Consider the following 23,104-nt stretch of genomic DNA (forward strand, 5'->3'; position numbering starts at 1 on the left):
AAAGAGAGACAGTGTGGACATGGCTCCAGGAGGGAGGAATTGTCTTCTTGTTTTAATGTTTATTTATTTTTGAGAGCAGGAGGGAGGGGGAGGGAGGGGCAGAGACAGAGAGAGAGAGAGAGAGAGAGAGAGAGAGAGAGAGAGAGAGAGAGGATCCGAAATGGGCACTGCACTGTCAGCACAGAGCCCGATGCGGGGCTCGAACTCACAAACCATGAGATCATGACCTGAGCCCAAGTTGGACGCTTAACCGACTGAGCCACCCAGGTGCCCCAGGCACTGGGTTTTAAAGAGCCTTGAAGTCCGATAAGGAAAACATCTGCTGGGCCTCTTTTTGTCTGGACACAAATACCTGAGTGCATAGTGATGTTACCAATTGCTTTCTCAGACCCTCAGCCTGGAGTGATGGATGAATGTGTGTGTGTGTGTGTGTGTGTGTGTGTGTGTGTGTGTGAGTGTGTGTGCATGCAATCCCTCCACTAGCAAATTTGCAAGTGAGCGCTGCTGGGGAGACAGAGGGAAGAAGGAATTTGCACGAGTCAGCCCTCCTGGCTTCTTGGGTTCTAACTTGAGGGACTCTCTCCATTTATCTACCCATTGACCTATTTGCTCATTTACCTACTTCTTTTCTTAGCTCAGGTGCTATAGATAGTTTTGGAGACTGCACGGAATCCTTTTGGGCGGAGTAAAATCTAGAGAGCAACTTCGGCTTCTGTTGCGCTCTGTTTCTAGATCACACAGAAGCAGCCAGATCAAGTTTTGCTGATTTGGGGATGCTCTTCGATATTATAGGTATTATATAGCATGAACGAAGTTCACTTTGGGCGTGGCGGGGGGGGGGGCTGGGGTATCACCCTCAAAGAGATCAGTGGTTCTCCAAAGCAACTGAAACGGAAGTAAAAGGAGAGTGTGAGTGAAGCTGCCGGTCGGTCGGAGGAGGCATGCATAGAAGAGGGGTGATTAGAGAGAACCGCAGGGTTTTTAAGTTTGCGAGCGAGCGCGAGCGTGTGGCTCAGGCTCCAAATGAAAAGTCACAGAGGGCAGACCTTCTGAATCATGGGTTGTTTATTTGGAATCAAGCTGTTTCTCCCGGTCAACTGCAGGCAGCTTGTCCTCGGGCGGGTGAGTGGCTCCTGAGAGTTAATTACTTAAGGATGGTTAATGATTCTCCTGGGTGACCCTGGGGGGAGGTATATGCAAATTAATCGTAATTACAACAGCTCAGCAGCAGCTACTTGGTAGTGTTTTCTGTGCTCCCGCAAGGTGCAGGACGCTTGATTGTGTTATTTCATCCACACAAGAGTCCTATGAGGTAGGCATGATCAGACCCATCATTTTTCTTGCAGACAAGGAAACTCAAGTTCAGGGAACTGAAGTCACGATCAAGTGGGGCCACAGGTGGGTCTCACTCTAAATCCCTTAACTGACCCTCATGTTGTACTAACATGTAGGAACGCCCCAGAAAACGTGCAGCAAGGGCTCTTGGGTGAGGGTCTTCCAGGAAAAGGGGGAGTCTCCCTTTTAAGCTCAAGGGCAAGGGCTTTCAGGGCTTGGGGGTGCTCCGTGCCCAGTAACCCACGTGCACTTAAAGGCACCGCTCGCAAGACAGGTCCCAAGGGAATCACAATGTGACCTGTCATTAGCAACAGCCTCGCCGCTCAGCCAAGCGACCTCAGGCTCAACACCCGGTCTAGGTCCCCTGAAGCCATTCGGGTGACTTCTCACTCCCCGACTGTCATCCGTCAAGGACCCCTCTGTGCCCTTCCACCGCCGCTCACCTGCCGGCCTGCAGCACCCCGGAAATGCTGAAGAGCCCGAAGTCTGTGATCACCACTTTCCCGTTGTCGTAGAAGACATTCTTTGACTTGAGGTCCTTGTGAAGGATCCCCTTTGCGTGCAGGTAGCCCATGCCCTGGAAGGAGCCAGGAAACGGGATGTCGTCAGGGAACACGGAGCGCTCGCCGCTACCCTGGCTCGGGTTCAAGAGCACCCTGAACAGCTGCACTGCTTGGGGCCCAAACGCACAGGCTTGCAGGTGGGGCTGTGCGGGACCGGGCAGGGTCCTCAAGGCACACCTCTGCCACCGCCCTCAGACTACGGCCAAACTGTTCCCACTTGGCTCTGAAGCTTCCGGAAGAAGCCCCAGAGGAAGACATCCCTAGCGGGAGAAAAACTGAAGACGAACCAGAGAGGTGGTCCCCAGAGTAAGCTGAGGGATGCCATCAACCACCTCCCCGCACTTCCTCTTTGAAAAAAGTAACTCCTCGGCAGGACGTTTGTTTTATAGCTACTTAACCCATATCAGCGCTGAAGGCACCACATTCCTCAAGGGACAGATCATGATCCAGTGATCAAGACCACGGAGGAGAAGCTAGCCCAAGGGTGAGTGTCTAGATTCTTTGTGTGTGTGTGTGTGTGTGTGTGTGTGGTTTTTTTTTTTTGTTTTGCCTTTATGAGCTGTCACATTTTATCTCTTCTAACAGCCCAGTCCTAACACTTCCAATGGGAAATGAAAGTCCCAGTCAACTGACTAACGAGGCACCTGCCAGAAAACACAGGATGTTCCAGTTTGTTTTAAGCCCAAACAACAGTCCCAACAATTGGATGTTTCCCTGGCGGCTGCAGAGAGAGAGAGAGACAGAGAGAGACAGAGACAGAGGGCTTCCACTCATGGGAATTCAAGCATCCGAGGGGTGAGGGATTCTAACAACACAAGCTTCTCCTGGTACCCTACGTGCCCAATTATCATGATGATGAGGCACCAGACAGAAGCCAGACATCGGGAGACCATCCCTAATGGTGGTATCTGGGCAAAACTCTTACTCACATACAGCGTGGTATTTTTCTGGTCAAGTCTAATTTTTTTTTTTTTTTTTAAATCCAGACTGCTGGTCTGAAGCCAGACCCTGCATCTCTCGGGAGGGAGCCCCGGCTCCTGTGGTACCTTCACAATTTCTTGGGCAATCTGCCTCGTTTTGTTGACATCCAAGACGATTTTGGCATCCCTCACCACAGAGTAGAGAGTCCGTCCCTTACACAGGCTGAAAAGCAAAAGGAGAGGACACATTATTGGCACTTGTTCAGATGAGAGTGACCCACGGCAGTTGTCCGGTGTGACAAACAATAGTGGATGTGCCACTAGGACGCCTGTTGGAGAACAAGCCTGTGAATGGACCTCAGGTCTGGCTCTCGGATGCAGATCTGGGAGCACGTTCTTTGGGGTTCTTCGGGGTCTTCACCGACACCCCCACCGCCAGCATCTCAGGACACCCGCAGAACCTAACCCAGTCCAGAGGCAGGCTTGCCACGTTCCCTCCGTCCCAGGGTTGCACGGAAGGAAAGCTGTGCATGAACCAATAACTTCTGGGGTCCTGAGACGCCACTCAGACAGCACTCTGCCAGCCACCTGTCCCAGCTGCTCCCACTCGCCAGAAGCTGCTGGGGTGGGCGGTGGGGGCAGTGATGAAACCCCAGCAAGATGGTGGCTCATATCCACCAAGGACCATCAGCCAACGATGCATTCAAGCACCCGATGCATTACACACACATCCGTTGTGTGTAAACACGGATACCCTGTGTCCCAAACCAGACGCCCGTCTAGAGGGTTTTTTAAACTATGTTCAGACTCACTGAGTTCATTTTGAGGACCAGTGGTTTAAGATAAATGACAAGATGGAAAAGGACGTTAATGCAGCGACAGCGACACCTTCTCATTGAGTTGCCTGCTTGCTCACCCACCCGTCCCTTCTATGGTGAGCTCCGTTCCCGGCACACACACAGCAGGCACTCAATACGCGCTCACCGAATGAGGGAAAGAATGAATGAGTGAATGAATAAATGAATGCAGTCTATATTTACCACAGCATTCCCTGCCTCTAGCGCCAAATCTAGCTCAGAGGAGCAAGTGTCGGCTGGAAAAGGAAGGAATGGCATTAGGGAAGTTCATGTTCCATCTTCTGTCAAAACTAATGGCTTGCATTTTTCTTTTAATCTATGATTTCACTGCTAAAATACTCTCAGCCCTTCCTTCAGTATTTTTCGAGCCCTTGTTATGTGCTACACTTGGCTGAGATTGTACAGTTGAAGCTAGATCCCGGCTCTGCTCCTTACTGTGTGTCTTTGGGTGGGTTACTTAACCCCTCTGGGCCTCGGATTCCTCAACTAGCAAAGAGAACGAGTGATACCTACCTTGTAGCGTCACTACGAGGACTGAGTGAGAGAAGGAACTGAGTGCCGTGCCTGGCACCTGGTGGGAAGTATAGCATCGTGGTGAGAATTTGTGGGTTAGAACCCTGGTGGCATCAGTGAGTAGCTGTGTGACCCTGGGCAGGTGAGTTAACCTCTCTGAGCCTCACTTTCACTATCTGTAAAATGGAGTCAATAGTTCCTGCCTTATGAGGTGGTTAGGAGAACCCCATGAAATCAGGTGTGTAGAGGCATCTCTCCATGCCCAGCGCACAGTAAGTACCCTACTCATGAAACGGTGGCTGTTAGGCGAGGTAGTAAGTGATCAATAAAATGTCAAGTGTGTACGCACACTTGTGTAAATATGTGCCATATATTCATACGCATACGACATCTGCTTGTCCATCCGTTGTATTCCTACCTGTCTACCTGGCCACGTACCTACCCATCCACCCACATACCCGTCCAAAATGCTACCTGTGACCTTTCACTAAGACTCATTTCTTAGTGAGATTCTCAGCGTAGCTGACGCCCAGGGGGGTCTGATTCATCCGTCCAAGGTCGCCCCGTAAGCTGGTGGGAGGCAGCCACGGTGACTCAAGTCTGTCCCCTGTTGTTGCTGTCCTGGGGGGTACGTTTGCTGTGGCTACTGCAGGAGAGGGGGAGAGAGGCGGGCTGTGCAGCCAATTAAGCCACACTGACATTTAAATATGGGGGATTGGCGGAGACCGTGGGTGGACTCCCTCCCCTGGATACTCGGTTCTTGAACAGCCACCTACGCTCATTACAGGCCAGAGCCCAGAAAATACTGTTCCCGCTGCAGACGGCAGAGCAAATAATTGCAACAGGCTTCAAGACTCCCAGACTCTCCTTCCCGGGGTAACTGTGTGCAGGTCTCAGGCTTCAAACACCCATTCCATTTCCTTCCCTGCTCCCAACTTCCTTTCTGGGAGCAGCTGCGAAAATCTTTGCTTCTCTTGCTACCCTGTGGTTTCTGGGGCTGCTGGAGTACATCCATCGACTGGCGGGATGTAAATTCGCACGACCACAGCCTGGCACGTCTACCAAAGTGAAATATACAAACACCCCACGATCAGCGGTTCCTTCCCTAAGTATATATATACAGGCATGCGTACTCACATTCGCCCACAGACATGCCAGAAGGTACGAGAACGTTAATAGCAGCCCATTCATAATAGCCCCGCACTGGAGCCAATCCAAATGTTCATCAACAGAAAGATGGATTGATTGTGACAGAGCCAGATAACAGCATATATTCGTATTGTACTGTATAATAATCAACGAATTACTGCTAACTGCAAAAAACGTGATGTTCATAAACACAGTGTTAAACAAAGACGACTCAAGACTCGCACCGAATGATTCTATTTACACAAAGTGCAAAACCAGACAAAACTGACCCATGTGCTAGAAGTCAGTGTAGTGGTGACCCTTGGGGGCCGGGGAGGCTGGAAAGGGCGTGAGGGGTCCAATGTGGCTGGGGTGGGGGGGGGGATGCAGGCAATGTTTTGATTTGGGTGCTGGCTGGCACATGAGTGTGAATTGAGTGGAAATTCATCAGGTTGTGCTCTCAGGATCTGGACACTTTGCCAGACGTTATACTCAAAAAAGTCTGCTGTAAACAAATTGGCATGGTGTTGAAATTTAAAAGAAAATCTAAACCAACACTGATACCCCAGGTATCCATTTCTAAGCGCTTCACACAGTCCCAAGAGGCAGAGTCCACAGAGGAATTAGGTATTTATCCGGGGCTGAGCTGGAGAGCAGGTGCGGGGCGAAGGCTGAGCTCGAAGCAGGAGCAGGCATCGGGCAGGTATCCAGGGCGGAAGAGGCTCAGATACTCCAGACAAGTCAGTCCAAGTGTCTTTGGCAACTGTTCTGAGCTTGGGGCTTCTGTGGCTAACACTGGTGCCCAAAAGCCATTTGCAGCGTGGGAGGTGAGGAAGGGAAAGGAGAGGATGAAGGGTTACAACCCTCACAGCAACTTGCAGGAGCCACACTGTGGCCCCATTTCTACAGACGAGGATATGGAGACCCAGAGGGGCAGAGGACCTGCTCACGGACACACAGACATGGGATCAGCCCAGTCCTGATCTTTCTCTCATCTCCTCTTTGGTGTGGGTGCTGGACATGATCTGGGGGCCATTTAAGAGACACGCAGCCAAGTGAATCCAAATCCGACTCTCCCATTTACTACTTACGGGGTGACCTCGGGAAGTGACTCCAACCTCAGTTTCCTCATCTGTAAAATGGGAGTAATAGTAATAATTCCAGTTAATGTGTCTGAGCCCTTGTTATGTGCCAGGTACCGGGGTACTAAGCACAGGTACAGGTACTAAGCACGAGAGCCCCCCCCCCCCCCGCCCACACACACGGTGGGTACCCTTGCTGTATTCTATGGATTCTAAGATGCATGTTTCCTTGAAGTTTAACATCTCCGAAATCAGAATGTGTCTGATTGATGGACAGGTAACAGTTCTGTTGGCACTGTATTTCTCTCTTTGTAGTACGTGAATACAACGTGCATATTGTAACTGACAGCATCTTGGATTTAATCAAGTCTTGGCTCAGCCACATTTTACAGATAAGGAAACTGAGGCTCAGAGAGGTTAAGTAGGGCTGGGATATGAACGCAGGCAGCCTGGCTTCAGAGCTGATGCTCCTGACCCCCATCTTTGGCTCCATAACTTTCTCTCAGACCCCAGCACGTCATATGCCCTCAGTAAATGGTAGCCATAATGTCATTGCTATGGCAACGAAGATTAATGAGGCCCGCTGGCCTTGGTAGCAGAGTCAGTCTGGAGGTCAGGAGGTGTTTTAGTGGCTTCAGGATATAGTGAGTACTTCTCTAGCTCCTGGGGCAGTACACACACACACATACACACATACACACACACACACACACACACACACACACACACACACCCCTCCATATCTCTCTCTGCTAAAAGATCACATTTCTCCAAGAAGAACAAGGCCCAGAAATGTCTCACTTTGTCTGCAGGCCGATACAGAGGTCTCTTCAGCCCTGACCCGAGACAGGTCATTCATACAATTCTGACCTTTGACCTCATGTCCCGGGTGACACAGTGAGCCTTCTGGCCAGGATGACACTGTAAGTGGAAGATCCTTGTTGTAAACCAGCCCCAAAGAGGATTGTCAGGAACAATGAGATAAAACCATCTAGAAGGCTCATCTCCAAGGGCCTCCGTCCAAACTGGCTAATTCTGCCAGAACAGGGACTAGGAGAGAAATCTAGATGCCTGGGGTGGCCACTTCCCTTCCCTCCTCCAAACCCCTCAGCACCAAGCCCGGGGACCCAGGCCAGTGTGAATGAATGGTGGGGAGTGTGGGCTGGGGGCCACCTCCTCCGAAGACTGTCAGGCAGGCCCCCAGCCCAGTTCTGGCACCTCTCAGCCCACATGGCTTTGGAGACTCATCAGGGGCACAGGGTCCCCATCTGCTACTGTGGGCGTGGTCAGCTGAACAACAGACCCCCAAAGCTGTCCACGTCCTCATCCTCAGAAACGGTGACTATTTCCCTTATATGGCACATGGAACTTTGCAGAGGCAACTACGGTTTTTGACGTGGGGAGACTGTCCTGGCTTATCTCAGTGGGTCCGCTGTCATCACAAGGGTCCTTAAGGTGAAGGGAGAGACAGAAGAGAGAGAGAGGCAGAGGGAGATGTGAGTAAAAGACTCAACCAGCCCTTGCTGGCTCTGAAGATGAGGAGGGCGTCATGAGCCAAGGGGTGCAGGCAGCTTCTAGAAGCCAGAAAAGGCAAGAACAGGTTTGTCCCCTACAGCAGCCAGGATGAACGCAGCGGACACCTTGATTTTAGCCCTGTGAGACCCATTTTAGACTTCCGACCTCTAGAATCGTAAGATACATTTGTGTTGTTTCAGGCCACGAAGTCTGCGGTCCTTTGTTTCGGGAGCCCTGGGAAACTAACCCAGTGGGATAGGACGTACTGCATCGCAGGAGGGTGTGAGGTGGAGATGAGATCGCACAGGCACAGTGCTTGGCCCAGCGTCTGGCCAGAACCTATACTCCTTCAACAGCAGCTCATATCACTGCTAATAATATTACTGCTGATATTGTTGCTAATGATCATACTTTCCTGCTTAGGTGACCCCAAGTGCCCTTCGCGGCCTCTCCAGCTTCCCTAATTTGGTCTCTATCCAGCACTCCTAGAGGCCACTTCAAAATGCAAAGCTGACCGGTCGCTCCCTGCTACAGTCCCCCCTCTACCTCTCTCCCACCCCCACCCCGGGGTCTCTGGACACAGACCCAACTCCTCCAGGGCCCACAGGTGTGATACAGACTGGCCCCGGCAGGCTGTTCCACCCCCTTCTTGTTGGGACTCTCCCCTTTGTTCACTGAGTTCCAGTCCCACACACCTACCTCAGGACCTTTGCTTGTGCTGTTTCCGCAGCCTGGAACACTCTCCCCATTTGTCCTCAAAAGCCTTCCCTGGCCTCCCCAACTAGTTCCCTCGTGCCCTGTAGGTCCCTGCAGCACCACGGACCTCATCCCTGCAGCACTTGTCCTGGTTGGAATTGTACACACACTGGCTGGAATCTTTGATGACAGATTATCTCCTCCAGACTACTCTCCGTGAAGGCTGGGTCTAGGTGCTCCTGGCCACAGCTGCGCTCCCAACATACAGAAGGTCCTGAAGGAATCGGGGTATGCAATGCTACAGGCTGCCTCACATGGCCAGACCTCGCAGGGAGTGAGATCCCCACTGCAACACCACATCTAGTAAAACAGAAACTACCCCTCAGGGGTCTGCCTTCACCTTTCTTGGCTTGTTTGCTCGGGGGCTTTATTTTGGGGCTCTCTGAGGGTAACAGATGGTCCCTTGGTGATGGAAGCCTGGTCTTAAACGGGAATGTCTTTAGACCGGGCATGTATAATCTCCTCCCTGCCTAGACCTCAGAGGTGTTTAAGCACAAGTCCAGTGGCTGATGAACCTGCATGGGCACCACAGTCCCTTGGAAGAGCCTGTTAAAACAAAGATGGCTGGTCCTACCCCAAGAAATTCTGATTCTGAGGGTCTGGATTGGGTCCAGAGAATTTGCATTTCTTTCTTTTTTTTTTTTTAATGTTTATTTTTCAGAGAGAGACATAGCATGAGCAGAGGAGGGGCAGAGAGAGAGGGAGACACAGAATCCGAAGCAGGCTCCGGGCTCCGAGCTGTCGGCACAGAGCCCGGCGCGGGGCTCGAACTCATGGACTGCGAGATCATGACCTGAGCCCAAGTCGAACGCCTAACCTAACCCACACGGGCGCCTGTGAGAATTTGCATTTCTAGTAAGTTCCCAGGTAATGCTAATGCTGGTGGTCCAGAGATTCCCACGTTGTGGAGCACCACTCAAGACCAATCTCATTTTACTGAGGCCCAGAGATCATCAGTTAAGTTCACAATCGATTTAGTGAGAGTGGCACCGTGGGCAGGGCAGTATTCTGTTTCAGGTGTGTGCAAGACAGGCCCAGTCCTTAATCTCATGGGGCTGACCGGCCAGGGGAGATGTCAGCCAATAAATAAGTCACTGAGCAAATAGAAAGATGTTCGGAGAAGCATAAGTGCTTAGAAGAGAATAAATAGATTTACTGGACAGAGAGTGGTGGGGCTGGGGGCTTCTTTCACTAGGACAGTGAGGGTAAGTCCCTCAGGGGAGGTGACCCTTATGCCAAGGGCTGAAGAAAGAAGGCAGCCATGTGAAAATCTGGAGGAAGAGAGTTCCAGGCTGAAGGACCAGCCAGTGCAAAGGCCCTGGGGTAGGACCAGGCTGGTACACTTGAGTAACACAGCAAAGGCCATATGGCTGGGCTCTAGAGAACATCTCCCAGGGCCTGCTTTCCTCAAGTGCTGATCTTCCAAATAAAAGAAACAGCTGAGTGGAAACAGTCCTTAGCTCTGCCTGATTTGTGTTCCCAAGGCAGTTGGTTTCAAAGTCAGCTGTTGTTTTAAAACACTCTCTTCCATCAGACGGGATTTATAACTCTTTGGTTGTTCACTCACTTCTAAGCATTCTCCACCTCTCAAAACTCAAAACCCCCTTAAGTGCCCCTCTCTTTCCCCCTTCCCTTGAGCAAATAAATCACGCTTCAAGCGACAAGTTGCGTACTCCATCAAACTCCAGCCGCAGGCAATCTCTTAACTTCCAAGTCGTTCATGAATCTAACACTGAAGATATTAAACCTTGGGACTCTGGGGCTTTCTAATAAAAAATGCCAGGTTAGCTTCCTATTAAAAATGGGAAATGCCAGAAAGCAAGTGAGAAATGCCAGCTGCTCGCCACCTGCTTAACCTGATGTGCGTCCAGGAAATGAAGAGTTATAGAGTTCCATTTAGTAAGAGGTTGGTGGCAGAAGGCTCATGTCCCAGCCAGATGAGAAAGAAGATGGTGGCCTGCCAGACACCGGAATATGCAAAGCAGGAGCCTAGCTGCCCATGAGAGCAGGACTTACTTTTCCCCAACGCACACTCCTGCCCTCCTCCAGCCTTTGATATTGCTGCAAAGGCCAGAGAAGTCGGGGGTTGGCGGGGGGGGGGGGGAAGTGGGGGAGAGGAAGCTTAGACTCTGTCTTACTGGCTTCTTCTCTCCAGGGCTGGATCCAGTTTTGCTAAGTCCAGAGGCCAAAGGTTGGCTCCTCTGGGCCCTTTAAGTTCTGAGATGGGGCTGTGATAATCAGTGAGTGCTTCTGTCCCTGACTGTGACCTCAGGCTTTGGGGCATCTGGTGACAATCTGCCCTCCGTGGTCTGGGCTTTACAAGGGTAGGAATGCTCCAAGGGCGCAGGCAATCAGCTAGGGAAGCAGGAGCCTCTAGCTCACCACAGGAAGAACTTCCAGGAAATGGTAGCCTGGCTGGTCCTCTGCCTCTGGTCACATTGTGTGGTCTGGTCGCCATCTGAGACCTGTTCTTGACCTTGTCCAAAGACATGCCAGGACATGCTCCTCCCTCACTCTACACCATATATAAGTACACATATACATGTACACATATATGTATATATATGTAATCATGTATATTTTGTGTGTGTGTGTGTATTATCATTTCCTAAGGGTCAGACTGTGTATCTCACTGCAATCATTCCAGAATCACCTTAAGATTTTTGCCAGATTGGCATTATTTATCACTCACTAATACTTTTTCTTCAGATGCATTGCCTTGAAAAAATAAGTGTATTTTTTTTAACCACATAAAGGAAATTTATTTCAGAGTATACTGAAATTTATACTCTGAAATTTATTCAGAGTATAGTCTTAAACATGGAGAAGCTTATTTTGTGGGCTGCGAGAAAACTTAAGATAATTTACTGCCTCCAAGCAATGGTTCTACCTTTGATTTCTTCCTTAAACCCATCAGATGGCACTTTACTTCTTCTCTGTGTCATCGATCATTCCTCTGATGGCAAATTTCTGGCTCTGTTTATTTTTTTTTTAATTTTATTTTTTACTTTTAAAAATTTACATGCAAATTAGTTAGCATATAGTGCAACGATGATTTCAGGAATAGATTCCTTTGTGCCCCTTACCCATTTAGCCCATCCCCCCTCCCACCACCCCTCCAGTAACCCTCAGTTTGTTCTCCATATTTATGAGTCTCTTCTGTTTTGTCCCCCTCCCTGTTTTTATATGATTTTTGTTTCCTTTCCCTTATGTTCATCTGTTTTGTGTCTTAAAGTCCTCATATGAGTGAAGTCATGATTTTTGTCTTTCTCTAATTTCACTTAGCATAATACCCTCCAGTTCCATCCACATAGTTGCAAATGGCAAGATTTCATTCTTTTTGATTGCCGAGTAATACTCCATTGTATATGTATAACACATCTTCTTTATCCATTCATCCGTCGATGGACATTTGGGCTCTTTCCATAATTTGCCTATTGTCGATAGTGCTGCTATAAACATGGGGGTGCATGTGTCCCTTCGAAACAGCACACCTGTTGGGGCGCCTGGGTGGCTCAGTCGGTTAAGTGACCGACTTCGGCTCAGGTCATGATCTCACAGTCTGTGAGTTCGAGCCCCACGTCAGGCTCTGTGCTGACAGCTCAGAGCCTGGAGCCTGCTTTGGATTCTGTGTCTCCCTCTCTCTCTGCCCCTCCCCTGCTCATGCTCTGTCTCTCTCTCTGTCAAAAATAAATTAAAAAAACATTAAAAAAAAAAAAAAAGAAACAGCACACATGTATCCCTTGGATAAATACCGAGTAGTGCAATTGCTGGGTCGTAGGGTAGTTCTATTTTTAGTTTTTTGAGGAACCTCCCTACTTTTTTCCAGAGTGGCTGCACCAGCTTGCATTCCCCCCAAAAATGAATGTATTAAAAAAAATCTGTATCATTACTTTCTATCATTGCCAGGTAGAAAGCCTGTATCTCTAGCCCCAAATAAATGTAAAAAATAAGTACAGTGAAAGCCCATATGTCAAACAAAATGAAATCCTAGCTTGGCATTTGTGGCCAAATGCTCTGATCTTGAGGCCTCCTCTTTGTTTTAAAACAGAAGTTTAGGACAAATCAGCCCTCAACAAAAAGATCGAGATCATACCATGCATATTTTCAGACCACAATGCTATGAAACTCGAAATCAACCACAAGAAAAACTTTGGAGAGATAACAAATACTTGGAGACTAAAGAACATCCTACTAAAGAATGAATGGGCTAACCAAGAAGTTAAAGAGGAAATTAAAAAGTACATGGAAACCAATGAAAATGGTAACACCACAGCCCAAAGCCTCTGGGACGCAGCAAAGGCAGTCATAAGAGGGAAGTATATAGCAGTCCAGGCCTTCCTAAAGAAGGAAGAAAGATCTCAGATACACAACCTAACCTTACACCTTAAGGAGCTGGAAAAAGAACAGCAAATAAAACCCGAAACCAGCAGAAGGCGGGAGATAATAAAGATTAGAGCAGAAATCAATGTTATCAAAACCAAAAAAAAACAAACAAACAAACAAAAAAAAACAGTAGAACAGATCAATGAAACTAGGAGCTGGTTCTTTGAAAGAATTAACAAAAGGGATAAACCCCTAGACAGTTTGATCAAAAAGAAAAAGGAAAGGACCCAAACAAATAAAATCAAGAATGACAGAGGAGAGATCACAACCAACACCGCAGAAATAAAAACAATAATAAGAGAATATCAGGAGCAATTACACGCCAATAAAATGGGCAATCTGGAAGAAATGGACAAATTCCTAGAAACCTATAAACTACCAAAACTGGAACAGGAAGAAATAGAAAATTTGGACAGACCCATAACCAGTAAAGAAATTGAATTAGTAATCAAAAATCTCCCAACAAACAAGAGCCCAGGGCTGGATGGCTTTCTGGGGGAATTCCACCAAACATTTAAAGAAGAGTTAACACCTATTCTTTTGAAACTGTTCCAAAAAATAGAAATGTGAGGAAAACTTCCAAACTCATTCTATGAAGCCAGCATCACCTTGATTCCAAAACCAGACAAAGACCCCACTAAAAAGGAGAACTATAGACCAATTTCCCTGATGAACATGGATACAAAAATCCTTCACAAGATACTAGCCAACCAAATCCAACAATACATTAAAAGAATTATTCACCACAACAAAGTGGGATTTATACCTGGGATGCAGGGCTGGTTCAGTATCTGTAAAACAATCAATGTGATTCACCTCATCAATAAAAGAAAGGACAAGAACAACATGATCCTCTAATATGCAGAGAAAGCATGTGACAAAATACAGCATCCTTTCTTGATAAAAACCCTCAAGAAAGTAGGGATAGAAGGATCATACCTCAAGATCATAAAAGCCATACATGAAAGACCCACCACTAATACAATTCTCAATGGGGAAAAACTGAGAGCTTTCCCCCTAAGGTCAGGAACACAACAGAGATGTCCACTCTTGCCACTGTTATTCAACATAGTACTGGAAATCCTAGCCTCAGCAATCAGACAACACAAAGGAAAAAAAAACATCCAAATTGGCAAGGAGGAAGTCAAACTTTCACTCTTTGCAAATGACATGATACTCTATATGGAAAACCCAGAAGATTCCACCAAAAAACTGCTAGAACTGATCCATGAATTCAGCAAAGTCGCAAGATATAAAATCAAGGCACAGAAATCGGTTGCATTCCTATCCACCAATAATGAAGCAACACAAAGAGAAATCAAGGAACCGATCCCATTTAGAAGTGCACCAAAAACCATAAAATACCTAGGAATAATCCTAACCAAAGAGGTGAAAATCTATACACTGAAAACTATAGAAAGCTTGTTAAAGAAATTGAAGGAGACACAAAAGAATAGAAAAATAGTCCATGCTCCTGGATTGAAAGAACAAATATTGTTAAAGTGTCAACACTCCCCAAAGCAATCTACATATTCAATGCAATCCCTATCAAAATAACACCAGCTTTCTTTACAGAGCTAGAACAATCCTAAAATTTGTATGGAACCAGAAAAGACCCCGAATAGCCAAAGCAATCTTGAAAAAGAAAACCAAAACAGGAGGCATCACAATCCCAGACTTCAAGCTATACTACAAAGCTGTAACCATCAAGACAGTATGGTACTGGCACAAGAAGAGACACTCAGATCAATGGAACAGAATAGAGAATCCAGAAATGGACCCACAAACGTATGGCCAACTAATCTGTGACAAAGCAGGAAAGAATATCCAATGGAATCAAGACAGTCTCTTCAGCAAGTGGTGCTGGGAAAATTGGTGAGTGACATGCAGAAGAATGAACCTGGCCCACTTTCTTACACCATACACAAAAAGAAACTCAAAATGGGTGAAAGACCTAAATGTAAGACAGGAAGCCACCAAAATCCTAGAGGAGAAAGCAGGAAAAAACCTCTTTGATCTTGGCTGCAGCAACTTCTTACTCACCACGTCTCCGGAGGCAAGGGAAACAAAAGCAAAAATGAACTACTGGGACCTCATCAAAATAAAAAGCTTCTGCACAGTGAAGGAAACAATCAGCAAAACTAAAAGGCAATCGACAGAATGGGAGAAGATATTCACAAACGACATATCACATAAAGGGTTAGTATCCAAAATCTATAAAGAACTTAGCAAACTCAACACCCAAAAAACAAATAATGCAGTCAAGAAATGGGCAAAAGACATGAATAGACACTTCTCCAAAGAAGACATCCAGATGGCCAACCGACACATGAAAAAAGCTCAACATCACTCATCATCAGGGAAATACAAATCAAAACCACAATGAGATACCACCTCACACCTGTCAGAATGGCTAACATTAACAACTCAGGCAACAACAGATGTTGGCAAGGATGCGGAGAAAGAGGATCTCTTTTGCATTGTTGGTGGGAATGCAAGCTGGTGCAGCCACTCTGGAAAACAGTATGGAGGTTCCTCAAAAAGCTAAAAATAGAAGCACCCTACGACCCAGCAATTGCACTACTAGGTATTTATCTAACGGATACAGGTGTGCTGTTTCGAAGGGACAATGCACCCCCATGTTTATAGCAGCACTATCAACAATAGCCAAAGTATGGAAAGAGCCCAAATGTCCATCGATGGATGAATGGATAAAGAAGATGTGGTATATATATACAATGGAATATTACTCGGCAATGGAAAAGAATGAAATCTTGCCATTTGCAACATGGATGGAACTGGAGGGTATTATGCTAAGTGAAATTAGTCAGAGAAAGACAAAAATCGTATGAGTTCACTCATATGAGCACTTTAAGACACAGAACAGATGAACACAAGGGAAGGGAAACAAAATCATATAAAAACAGGGAGGGGAACAAAACAGAAGAGACTCTTAAATATGGAGAACAAAACAGAGGGTTGCTGGAGGGGTGGTGGGAGGGGGGACGGGCTAAATGGGTAAGGGGCACTAAGGAATCTACTCCTGAAATCACTGTTGCACTATATGCTCACTAACTTGGATGTAGATTAAAAATTAATTAATTAATTAACTAATTAATAAAAAAGAAGTTGAGGGGTAAACTTCTAGGTGGCTCAGTTGGTTAAGCATCCAACTCCTGGTTTCAGCTCAGGTCGTGATCTCACAGTTCATTAGTTCGAGCCCTGCCTTGTGCTCTCTGATGTTAGCACAGAGCTTGCTCTGGATCCTCTGTCTCTGTCTGCCCCTCCCCCACTTGCACCTGCATGCGCGCTCTCTCTCTCTCTCTCTCTCAAAAATAAATAAACTTAAAAAAAAAATTAGCAAGTCAGGGTTAAGAAGGTGTCAGATACCAGCACTGGATGGAGACTTTCTCCTTAATGTCACTGGAAGGAGGGAGAAAGGATTGAAGAGAAAAAGAATGGTCGCCCCCTATGTAATTCAATGCTATCTGGGGCCAGCGGAACCTGTCCCACCCTGTGGGAAACCCGTCAAGTAATCCCTCCAAGCTGCAAACCCTCCCCTCCTGCCAATTATGCAACAACCGAGCACTACAGGCCAGGTTTGTGCAGTGAAAGGACCATTTCCTCCCTCTGATGGAACTGACATTCTCGTGGAGGACCAGATAACAGCAAATAGACTAAGTTCAAGTAACAAGCAGGACAGTGGGAAACTAACAAGGGTTAGGTAGCGACTAAGGGGAGAGGGGTGGGTGCCTCCGTTAATAATTGTCAGGCTGTCCTCTCAGGAGGGGACACCAGGGGCCCCCTTCCCACCACATCATGCTGTCTTAGGGCAAAGACTCTGCATTGATTTCTGGCAACTTCTCACCACGTGCCTCTTGTCTCATCTCTCCAAGAAGGGCAGGCATGTCTTGTTCAGGATGATGACCATCTCTGGAAGGCTGAGCAGGGGACCAGGGCAGAAGCCAAGGTTTCCAGGGATCATCTCATCCAATGCTTCAAAGCTCTCTCTAAAGTGGGTATGGTTATTCCCATCGTACAGATGGGAAACTGAGGCAGTAAGTCAGCCTGGATAGAACACACTTGAGAATCAGAACCACTTGGGATAAAGTTCTGCTCCTTCTGGCTGTGTGATCTCAGGCAAGCTTTCGGAAACTTCTGGAACTCGCAGTGCTTTGTGATCTGTGAGGTGGGGTGAGGAGGGAAGGGAGTTGGCTATATATGTATGTGCCCTCTGTGTCCAGTTTGAGTACCCACTACTCAGCACCGCTTGTAATGGGGCCAGGGGGGACAACGGTCTCCGTTTATGGAGCTTCCTCTGACAAGGCACTGAGCTGAGCACTTCTCAGGCCATCCTTCCCAGGAGGGCAGGCACTAGGCTACAAATGAGGCAATTCACGTGCAGGAAGGTTATGTGACCTGCCCAGGGTCCCACGGTTCAGTAGGTGACAGGCTCCGGATTTGAGGCCAGCTCTGAAACACCACATCCTTCCAGGATTTTATAAAATCCCTTGGGAAAAGATGGTGTGGCAAAGAGAAGTGAACTGAACCCACTGAAGATGGCCTGACTTCTGGAAAAGTTTGTCCGCTGAGCTCCGCTGAGACACCCTTCCCCCCAACTCAAGGCCAAATTCAGGGCCAGCCCATGTCTGGCCTCACTGTCCATTTGCCGCTTCTGTTTGGGAATTCCCAGCTGCCACCCAGAGATATGCTGGGCAGGCTGAAGAGGGTTCGGCCATGTGAAGGGGTCCTCAGAACTTCTGGATGCACCCTCGAGGCACACCGCTGGCCAGGCCCAGGGGAGGGGCTCCAGAAATGCTCCTGGAGCAAGCGAATGAACACACGACTCCTATCACCTTCCTTCTTCCCATCATCCACTGCAGCTGGAATAGCGGTGTTTTGTGCCAAGGCAGATCCTTCTTCCTGGCTCAGCACGCAAAACAGACCAGGAGCTGAGCCAGAGCAAGTTAGCGACGAAGCGTTCAGCCTCTTCCCTGTCTGTGCAGAGTACCGAAAGACCACACCGGTCCTCCCTTCCAGGGCTGGATGCCGAAACGTATCCGTTCTTGTTGCTCCCTGACCAGAACCACATTTTTCTTTTTTAAAGCTGAACAGTAAACTGAATTACCATTTTAAAAATGTATATGCATAGCCCCTAATTTATATGCATTAAAAACCCACAGAGGACAGGCTCCAAGGTATCAGCAGGGTCATTTGCAGGTAGTGGGATTAAGAGCTTTACAAGTTTTTTCCTTGCTGCTTATCTCTCTTTTCTCATTTTTCTCCCAATAAACACATTGACTTTTGTCAAATGAGAGAAAAAGGGGGGGGAAAAAAGGCGCCCCTGAGTCAGAGTGAAATGAAACCAGACGCACGTTTATTGTACAGTTTGGAAAATACCGGACGGGTAACAAACTGGAATGAAGTACAGTGTGAACCACATCCATAAGCCTCTCTGGCTGTGACTCTTTCAAGGCAGGAAGCATTTTTTTTGTTTTGTTTTGTGTGTGTGTGTGTTTTGTTTTTATTTGTGTTTTTTGTTTGTTTGTTTTTGTGCCTTGTCTTCTGCACAGGGTTTAGCGTGTTGTGGGCACACAGCAAGTGACCTGTCCTTATCTGGAAGCCCCAGTAGCATTCTCACCCTGGAAAAGTTCAATCCCTAATGAAGAAGGCAGAGTTAACAATCTGATTTTTTTTTTTTTTAAATAACTGTGCCTGGTTAGAGAAGGAGGGGCAGACAATGAGTGGTGTGCATAACCCAACAAATGGCCGTGTCCTTTCTGCCCACAGGGTCCAGGTCCCGAGCAGGTGGAGGGACTTGGTGAGGTGGGGAGGGGGACACAGAAGGGGGATGGGAGAATTCTAGCCTCCCAGGAGATGGATCTCAGTGTGGCACCTACCTGGCCATGATGTAAGAGAACGTGTATAGCAACTTCTAGAATTCAGGCTGTAGACTAGCGTTATAGATCACTGGGGCCACCTCCTTCATAGAAGAGATGGGGATGCCAAAACACAGAGGGAAATAGAATTTCCCACAGTCAGACTCGAACCCCAGATCTGCCTGAGGCTCTGTTCTGTGTCTGCAGCCACAGAGCCATGCTGCCTCCTAAGAATCATCAATAATATTCACTGAACCTTCCCACGACACCCTGCTAAGGGTTTTACATGAATGTTCTTATTTACCACTGACCCTTGAACAACGTGGGGGTCGCACAGACTCCACACACGGTTGAAAATCCGCGTATAACTTCCGACTCCCTGAAAGCTTAGCTGCTAACAGCCTCTTGCTGCCTGGAAGCCTTCCTGATAATATAAACGGCCGATTGACACATGTTTTCTATGTTAAATGTCCCATATATGTATTCTCACAAAAAGGTAAGCTAGAGAAAAACAATGTTAAGAAAATTATAAAGAAAACACATTTGCCGTACTGTATTTCTCCAAAGGAAAAAAAAAAACTCTGTATATAAGTGAACCTGTGCAGTTCAAACCGGTGCTGATCAAGGGTCAACCATAGTTGCGTTCTCAACCTCAACCTTGTTAGGAAAGCAGAATTCCTATTTCACAGGTGGGAAAAACTGAGACTCAGGGAGGTCAAGTCATCCGCTAAGCCCCTGCAGAGGAGACCTACGAAGCGGAACTGCCTACCCCCAGTCCGACACCAGCCCCTTGCTCTTAACCACTACGCTACATGGCCTCTTTGGGAAATACAAAGAACAGGGCTGAGGGCTGAGGGCACCAACATTTTCCAAGCTCCTGCGACAAGCCTGTGCTCACTTCAGCTCACTGGAGCCCCGTGGCGGAACTGTTCACCTCCCCACTTTTCTGATGAGGAAGCAAAGGTTCCAGGAAATGAACGACTTCCCCAAGACCCCTCCTGGCCAGGTTGTGGATCCAGTTTGCCCCAAACCCCTGGCCTTTTCACTGCCTCTCTTGTCTTTTCTTTCTTTCTTTGCACTTAAAAGATAATGTTTACTCAGTTTTGAGCGAGAGCACGTGAGCAGGGGAGGGGCAGAGAGCGAGGGGGACAGAGGATCCGAAGCGGGCTCTGGGCTGACAGCAGAGAGCCCGACACGGGGCTGGAACTCACCAACCATGTGATCATGATTACAGCCGAAGCGGGACACTCAACCCACTGAGCGGCCCCGGCGCCCCAGCCTCTCCCTTTCTTGACAAAGCCCGTGATACTGGGGCACCCCAGCATACACCCAACTAGCTCATTGTTCCAGGGTTCACCGAGGATTTGGAAGAGCATAGGTACAACGGCCTGGTAAATACCTAGTCAATCCTGTTTTATTAGAACACAGCCACACCCTCATTCTCTATAGACGCATCGCGCTATAATGGCAGAGTTGGGTACTCGGGATACAGATTGTATGGCAAAGCTAAAAATATTTACGGTCTGGCTCTTTGCAGAAAACATTTGCTCACCCTTGTTCTAAGAAACTGAGGTGGGCCAACAGAAGTTGGGCTATCAGAACTAGACAGAGCTTAAGGAATTTGAACCCTTCTCCTTTGCCTTGGGAACTGGGTGTGGTCAAGGCCAAGTGGATCTCCCACTTGTTCAACCATTCGTCCATCCACGCGTGTGAGCCGAGGCTCCCAGCCAGGTGTGGGGATGTCGGAGTCTGGAGGGCAAGGCAGACACGACACAGGAGCATCAGCCGGGGTCACAGGTGCAGGGACAGGGCTCTGTTTGGGCTTCGCTTGGGCCGATGAGGGAAGAGGAACTGGGTCAGCACAAACGCAAGCCAGGAATTTATCTGCGAGCCTGTGTTACACAACAGTGGTGACGGACTGAGCTGCCTCCTGGACGGGAGGAGGCTCCAGGGAGAGACACGCCCGGGTCAGCCATGCCGTGACTCAAACACGGGCACCCATGTCAAGCCTGCGTCCTCCTCTCCACAGTCCCTGCCCGAAACCTCCTACTGCACCCCACCAGAGCCTTCCCAGGCAGCCCCCTGGGCACGAGACTGGCGGGACGAATGTTCGTCCAAGCGAGGCAAATCCCAAATTGCTTCAGAACACCTCCCTTACAGACCCCTGGCTCGCGCAGGGCCACCACGGGGGAGATTCCTGAGCCTCTGACACCACGCAATGGGTCACCGTAGCTGAATCCAAAGCCTCAGGCACGACACAGGTCTGTGCGTACCCGTATGTGCGTGCACACTCTTGTTTCTGCGGGTGCCAGTGCCCCCTCCGCGTGCGTATGTTTCTGTGTACATGAACACGTGTGTGCATACGTAGTGAATCTGTGTGCATGGGTGCGTGCAGGTGGTACACGCGTGTGCACGTATTTATGTTTGTGTACATTTGTGTTTGCGTACGTGTGTCGGGGGGCATCTTTGCATCTGTGTGCACGTCTATGCCCGTCTCTGGGTATGTTTTTGTGACTGGCGTGGGGAGAGCCCTGCAGAACTGACCACAGCCTCTCCCCTCTCAGAAAGCACTCTGTCTGCAATTCCCTTGGCCTTTGACACGTTCCAACAGAAACATGGCTTCTCGGTCCGAAAATGGCAAGCTCAGTTGCCAGGGGCTGGGGGTTGGTAAGAGTGGGGGTAGGGAGTGACAGGGTTAATGGAGACAGGGGTTTTCTTTCTTTTTGTGTTTTTTTAAATAGTTATTCATTTTTGAGAGAGACAGAGCATGCGTGGGGGAGGGGCAGAGAAAGAGGGAGACACAGAATCCGAAGCAGGCTCCAGGCTCTGAGCTGTCAGCACAGAGCCCGATGTGGGGCTCGAACCCATGCACCGTGAGATCATGACCTGAGCCGGAGTCAGACGCTCAGCCGACTGATCCACCCAGGCGCCCCAGGGTTTGTTTGTTTGTTTGTTTGTTTGTTTGAGGTGATGAAAGGTGCTACAATTAGATTTGGTGAGAGTTGCACAATTTTGTAAATATACTAAAAACCACAGAACTGTATGGATACTTTAAATGAGCAAGCTTTAGGAGAGAATATAAATAAAATCAATACAGTTGTTTACAAAAGGAAGAAAATGGGGAGTTTACAAAAGTCCCCACTCATTTCTTCCTGCTGCAGGGCACAGAGGAGCCCTGGTGTGGGAAGCAGGAAAATCCCCTGGTTTCTCAGGCTTCTCAATCAATCGGGGAAGGAACTTGGCCCAGTTTCCACAACCTACAGGCCTCTGCCAGCCAGATGTGTCCTTTGTACTGGAAGCTTTTTAGATAGATCCAGAACACCGAGGGGATCTAGGGCAGGCTGGATGGGCAGCACTGGATGGGAACGAACTACCATTTCGTCACCCCAAGAGGGATGCGGACAGATCTAGAGACGGGGGGTGTACTGGGAGGAAGTGTTCCTTTTACATGTGGCGACAGAAAAAGAATGGAGGGGACAGAGAATGTAGCAGGAAGGCAGGAGCAGTAACCCTGTGGTTAGGAGCTCAGAACTTGCAGCTGGGCAGAACTGAGTTTCACATCCAGTCCGGGTACCCTTAAGCTTTTCGGTTAAAATAAGCTTTTCATTGCTTAAAATAAATGCAGATAGGCGAACCAGAATCTGCCTCTTGGGTCTGGGGGGATTAAGTTAGAAAATGTGCATGGAAGAGCCAACAGCCATGTGCTCACTCAATTCTGTTCTGTGTTGCTCCCTCTAGGACCCACCAGAGACCACACCGCCCAGTCTCTTTGCAGTTATGCAGCACCAGGCGACTGGTTCCGGCCAATGACAGGTAATCTCTGTCACTTTCTGGTTGGGATACTGAGAAGCCCATCTGTAATCTCTCTTTAAGATATTTTATTTTGAGAGAGAGAAAGAGAGAGAGAGAGGAGAGAGAGTGTGTGCTCACTAGCAGGCGGTGGGGCGGGGTGCAGAGGGGCAGAGGGAGAGAGAGAGAGAGAGAGAGAGAGAGAGAGAGAGAGAGAGAGAGAGAACGAATCTCAAGCAGCCCCCATGCTCAGCATAGAGCCCGACCCAAGGCTGGATCCCATGACCCTGGGATCATGACCTGAGCCAAATTCAAGAGTTGGACATTTAACCAACTGAGCCACCCAGGTGTCCCTATAATCTCTGTTTAAATAGGACAGAG

General features: G+C 48.3%; 1 protein-coding gene across 2 annotated transcripts in view; it reads right to left on the minus strand.

The window, feature by feature from the left end:
- The window catches only part of KSR2 (kinase suppressor of ras 2), a 433,928-nt gene that overhangs the window by 16,665 nt on the left and 394,159 nt on the right, over positions 1-23,104 (minus strand). For both annotated transcript variants that reach the window (XM_053902086.1, XM_053902087.1), the window contains exons 15-16: positions 2,945-3,041; positions 1,779-1,912 (exon numbers count right to left, since the gene is read on the minus strand). In XM_053902086.1, coding sequence (XP_053758061.1) covers positions 1,779-1,912; positions 2,945-3,041 — 231 coding nt within the window. The remainder of the gene's footprint in view (positions 1-1,778; positions 1,913-2,944; positions 3,042-23,104) is intronic.

This window comes from Panthera pardus, unplaced genomic scaffold, assembly GCF_024362965.1.
Source record: "Panthera pardus isolate Hobbes unplaced genomic scaffold, ASM2436296v1 HiC_scaffold_15, whole genome shotgun sequence".
NCBI classification, from domain to species: domain Eukaryota; kingdom Metazoa; phylum Chordata; class Mammalia; order Carnivora; family Felidae; genus Panthera; species Panthera pardus.